At 39.3% G+C, this 6,000-nt stretch overlaps 1 protein-coding gene across 4 annotated transcripts in view; it reads left to right on the forward strand.

Annotated features, from left to right (window-relative positions):
• The window catches only part of LOC134847935 (uncharacterized), a 55,486-nt gene extending 51,210 nt beyond the window's left edge, over positions 1 to 4,276 (forward strand). For all 4 annotated transcript variants that reach the window (XM_063865229.1, XM_063865227.1, XM_063865228.1 and 1 more), the window contains one exon: positions 2,936 to 4,276. In XM_063865229.1, coding sequence (XP_063721299.1) covers positions 2,936 to 3,638 — 703 coding nt within the window. In that variant the 3' untranslated portion in view covers positions 3,639 to 4,276. The remainder of the gene's footprint in view (positions 1 to 2,935) is intronic.
• The last annotated feature ends 1,724 nt before the right edge of the window (positions 4,277 to 6,000 follow it).

Below are 6,000 nucleotides of genomic sequence, written 5' to 3' on the forward strand. Positions count from 1 at the left end.
AGGCGACAAACGGTTCCGCTTCTTCTTAGCTTTCAGTGTACTTGGGTCAGCACTGTATCGTCTAAGTAACAACAGAGTCTTCGACTCAAGGGAAGGGGGCTGGTGCAGCTCTTTATACTTTTCGATAAGTATTTGGTCTTTGGCCTTTCGCTTTGAGATAAAATCCTCAACTATGTTAAAAACGAGAATACCTGTCTTTTTCAACTCTTTTTCTATGTTGTCTGTACCGTTGCGGCGACAGTATACAATAGCGGTAATATTCTCCTTGTATCTCAAAAGAAGGCTCTTAAGTTGGTCAGTACTCAAACTACGGTTGTTGTTACTGCGGTGCTTACTAATGGAGTTATTTATGGCGTCGTGCCAAATAACTAGATCTTTCCGATTCGACAAAAAGTAGTGCAGATAGAAATGGATAGTTTTCTGCGAGTCACTGGCGTTAAAGTTGAAGCTTAAACCGGGCTTTGTGAAACAAGTCTCTTTCACGCGCTTTTGAGACGGTGCGGATAGTATACGGAGCGCGTGATCCAAGGAACTAGCTCCTAGTATGAATACCATACACTTAAGAGACCTATGCGACGGCTACGTTACGCTTAAGTACCAATGGGGTGGGGAAATTAAGTAGGTCGGTTGAACTCCAACAACGCACACGGAGTAAACCTGAGGAAGAAAGAATTCAACTTAGCTCACTTAATATCACCGTACCTGACCACTTAACATTGGTGTCGCATAACGAAGTCAATAATCGGACGGGCTGAAACGGCTTAGATTTACTTGAAGCGAACTTGCTTTTAGTTTCACCAATGGTGAGTGGGGGATCAGGCAAATTGGTTAAGTTCCAACAACACACGCGGAAAATACCTGAGGATGAAAAAACTCAACTTAATTTGCCTGATACTTCGCTACCAGACCACTTACCATAAGGTTGGTGTCATGTTACAGCACAGTTTGCAGAATTCTGGGGACGTTTTGAGGATTTTTTGGCGTTTTTTTACTTTTTTCTAAAAATTTTTGGAAAATTTTGGTCAGCAGGTTCGAGTCGTAAACCAACCCAAAAACTAGTCCAGTACCTTTTGTCTATGATCCGATTTCACGGATTAATATTCTGTTCACAAATATCCAAAAAATTTTGGCATCGAGAAAAAATTACCACTTGTAGCTTGCTTTGAGTTGGGATAAACAATAACACATCGTACGTAATTTTATTGCAAAGAATGGTTTGTAAAGATTAGACTAGTCTTACAGTTTTTGACAATTTTGGAGATTTTCGGTACCGGAAATTTCTCTCTCGTGAGCCTACCAGCTACACTCACAATCAATCAACTACACTCTGATCACGTGAGCCAACTGCACTCTGCTGAACTAACTGCACAACTTCTTTCTGTATCGGCCAACTTCACGCTCTTTCGGCCAACAGCACAACTTCACTCTTTTTCGGCTTTCGGCCAACAGCACAACTTCATTCGGCTCTTTTACGAGTGGTTTTACGAGGTTGAGTATGAAGACCAAATATGTTTGTCGTGGCCATATTAGTCGGTATGTAAATTTGGCTCTTTTCCAGTTCCCCCCTTTCAAAATACCGAGTTTTATGTTTGTTTTACTTATTATTACGTCTAAATGCGTGATGTTACTCTGTATTGTATGAAGAAAAAATCTGTTCACAGTTGTCGATTTGTTCACCACGCCAAATTTCATTGCATTATAACAACGTTAAATAAGCTTTTCAAAATTGAATTTGAAAGGGGGGGAACTGGAAAAGAGCCGTAAATTTTCATAACAATCCAATAAAGTGGTCAACAAATTCGCAGGTGGGGAGAAAAGAAAAAAGAGCCCTTCACTCAGTTTCGGCCAACTTCACGCTCTTTTGGCTTTCGTACAACTCGAGACAATTTTTTGCCGGCTATTCTGCCAACTGAACAACTCTGCCAACTGCACCCGTGTCGAGGAAATTGTCCGAGAAAGAACTCTGCCAACTGCACCCGTGTCGGGGAAATTGTCCGAGAAACAACTCTGCGAACTGTAAACTCTATTGGCGGAATGCCAACTCTAACTGCCAACTGGGACAACTGCGAACTCAATTTGCACTCGTGTCGGGGAAATTGTCGTGTCCCTTGTGGGGCGCCAAAATGTGCGCGTCAATCTCCATAATTCCAAAAGAAACGGTTTTTAATCACTTGAATTAACGAGCATTTTATCGGGAAAATAACTCCGGAATTTTGAAAATATAACGATAATTTTTAACAAATTTTATCATCGGTAACATCGGCCACAAAAAAAACTGCATAACTCAAAGCAAGCTGCAAAAATGGCCAGTATTTGTCCTTGAGACAAATTGCTCTTTTTAGAGCGAAAAGACGGTTTAAATAGTTTTTTTGTGGGGGTTTCAACCTGGTTACGGAACATCCCATCAAGTTCGGGGTATATTTGAGTTCTAGAAAGGAAATGACCTAGTCGGGATTCGAACCGGCGCCAAACCTGCCGGGACGCACCCTGTATAAGCTTGGCCACTGTCCCTATATGCATTTACATTTTGGTTCAGTTTTATGCATTTATACTCTCGCACATTTGCGTTTATATTTGCGCTGCAACATTAACTATAAATTAGTTTGAATTTTAAAGAGATTTAGGATGATGCGTTTTGTTAGTGAAAAAAAAATCGATTAAAAAACGGGAAAAAAATGTTTCTTTTCCTGATTTGGCTTTCGTTATGTTTTTCTAGGTAGCCAGAAGTTCATCAATGCTTATCAAACTTTTTGTTAGCTATGTTTTTTTTCAGTTCATGAAACTCTTTTCAGATTGGCTGCTCAGCCTTCAACCTTCGCCGTTAAGCTTTTAATCTAAATTATTCCTTGAGTTCAATGCTCTGTGTCTCATTTAGATTTGCTTTAGTTTAACATATCAATTATATATTTTTCATTCATCGTTCCATTCTGCTTAGATCTGGGATAGTTTCAACCGCCCTTTCATCTGATGACCTAGGTGACGATATATTCACAGATGACGTCGGATGCGCTAATCAGACGTCACAAAGTAGAAAATTCGAACGGAAAGGGGACATAAATTTCCGTATCTATGTGGAAATTAGTAACCGCTCCACGGCTATATCAGGTAATGCAATCCAAGATCTAGCTACCGCTAACACAGGAAGCTTTCCCACTGCAATTTCGAATTCACCCAGCTGGAAGCAATATAATTGGAAAAGTTCTGGTACCAGTAGTGATGCTAGTTCGAAAGTTTCGCCATCTTCAAATAAAGCTTTGAAAGAAAGTGGAAAACATATCGCATCGAAGAAATTTTGCGAGTTGTGCAAAAAGAGCTCCTGTGAGTTGGAAAAGCATTTTGACAAATTTCACTGGCCGAAGCCCTCGATAGAACCAGTACCTGGATGCCAAAAGTGTGAGGATTGCGGTCTGTACTTTGGCAAAAGCCTATACTCGAAGCACCGGATTCGTTATCACGATAGGCTTGGTAGCAAACACATTTGCTACAGGTGTGGCCTAGAATTCCAGTGCAATGGATATTTGATCGATCACCTGAAGTTCGAACATAGGGAGCAGTCAAAGCAGAACGTTGACTTGTCATCAACAGAAGACAAATACAGATACCGTTTAGCCCGAAGCGGAGCAGAATCAATCGAATGACTCATTCGTAGATGCTTGTTTGTATGCTGATGTGCGTTCGCGTTGCAAAAACTCTAGATACATAAACTTTGTCGCGGCAAGCATGGTTTCAGTTTTGCCACAAGTATTTCAGGACTATTTCTTGTTCGGTGCTACTTAGCGATGCCCATATCCTTGGTTTATGTGCTGTGGATTTTACACATTTCAATAAGTTGAAAACTTCTCGCAAATTGAAAAATCAAACAACGGAAACTTGCGTTTTTTTGCTCACACGCACTCACGTTCAGTTTCACCTAAGTATGCTCAGCTCATTTCATTGTTTTGGCTACACAGGCGAGGGGCTGATAGAATTGAATTGACACCAAAAAGAATATTTGCATACTTGAAAAAGCGGGAGACTTTTACTATAGGAAATATGGTTTTCTGAAATACTCCGTGAAATTGTATGCGAGTTTATACGAGAAATGTTTATACGAGATTAGGCTAGGGCAAAAATTGAAAGAGAAATTTTTGAGAATTGAATTTTGTTCAGTGCAGTTTTCCAACACCTATGTCGGCCCTGTTCATATTTTACACTTGAACATAGACCACATTTGTAAAATGTGATATGTCAAATACATGTATCTGTTAGTTTTGTTTAGATTTATACAAATTGCCAACAAGAGTTTTTTTCTAATACAGTTTTCTTCCCATGCCTTTCAGCTAGATTTTGAACTGGATCATATTGCCAGAAGGTAAGAAATTTGGTTTTTATTGCATATTGACTATTGCTGGTTTAACTGAAGGGATATGTCATTTAATTTTGGTTATCGCACAGCAAGGGTTAGCAGGATTGCCCAACTGTGAGCAAAGCCCTGAAAAAACGGACTGCACATAAATTTAACCCATTAGTTTGGTAAAACAAAAGTTTGGTAGATTTATGAATAAACCAAAAAAGGTATAAGAAAAGAATGTTCATTTCTTTAGGTCCTATAGTTTTTTTTCTAAATGTCCTTTTGTGAATTGTCTTTCGATTTTTTTCTAGCCTCAAATCAAATTTGATTTCATGTAAAAATCATTGGATTACGCTTTTTATACACAAAAGAACTGACTCACATGTTTTCAAGTTGAGTTATTTTTTATAGATTTTAAAAATTGTTTTACAGAGGAATTCAAAACAGCGAAGGGAATGCTTTGTGTATTTCACAACTGAGTCTTTTTGATCATCAGTCCCCTTTTTAATCCGTCGTTCGACGAAAGGGAGGAATATATAAGCTCGGGTGGTTTTTTATGCAGACCAATTTTAGAAAACTCTGGTCCCTCGGCTGATCGATGGGACCAAGTTAACGTCCCCGCAAGCCGTTTAGGGGGAGAATTTTAATTTGGTTTTGAGTTCAAATTTTCAGCCAATCAGTATATAGCATATTTCACGCAGCACTTAAAAAAATCAATTTAAAGTCAACGCTGGGGTGGAGGATCTTAACTTGGTCTATTTTGGAGGGGGTTGGGGAAAGGGAATGTTAACTTGAGCCGCTCGATCTCTTGATCTGCATTGGCCCAGTCTGGTGTGCAAATTTTATAGTGATCTGCAACGTTTGACGCTTAAAGCGCAACGCAATTTATTTATGCGTGGCGAATTATCCCACCGTGCAAAATCGATTCAAATTAATTTGAGAGAACTAATCGGTCTTATTAATTCCATCCTCTACTCAATTCTTAACACTTAAAATTTGATATAATCAGCCTAATTGTATAGTTTTGCGAATTTTCAATTTACTAAAAACTAGTCAAGACCAATTAAGGAGCAGTCTGAACTTTCAGGGCTTTGGCTTGATACGAGCAGTCTTGTTGTTCCGACTTTCCAAGAAAGTTAGAAGATGTGTGCTCGTGTTTTTTTTTCATTTAGACCAATTCTCAACAAAATTTACCTCGGGGGATAGAGAGAGAGGGGGGCACTTCATGGTTGGGGGTTACGTGGGGATGGGTAAACGTGAGGGTGGTACGTCGTGGGTTGGGGGTACGTTGAGCGGGGGGGGGGGGTACTGGAACCTGATCTAAACTACATTTTATGATTGGATAAATTAGATATTTTACCAATGTAAAGTATTTAATATTAACCAATCATGATCCATCTAACTAACAACCCACTTATTTTTAAGTGCTGAAATTACTTGTAATTTCAGCACCAGAGAGATTTGAATTTAACTTAGAAATTAGTTACCTCTCCTCGAGAACTTCAGCAGCCGCATTAAAACCAGTATACTCTAGATGTATTGAGCCTAGCAGAGTCTAGTTAAACACCCTGAGACTAGTAGATATAAGAGTAAGATTAGGATCGGTATTAGACTAAAAAGTTGCACGAATCTATCCGGCCGAAAATAAGATAGCGTGACGAGCAGATGAT

The sequence above is a fragment of the Symsagittifera roscoffensis genome, chromosome 6 (assembly GCF_963678635.1).
Source record: "Symsagittifera roscoffensis chromosome 6, txSymRosc1.1, whole genome shotgun sequence".
NCBI classification, from domain to species: domain Eukaryota; kingdom Metazoa; phylum Xenacoelomorpha; order Acoela; family Convolutidae; genus Symsagittifera; species Symsagittifera roscoffensis.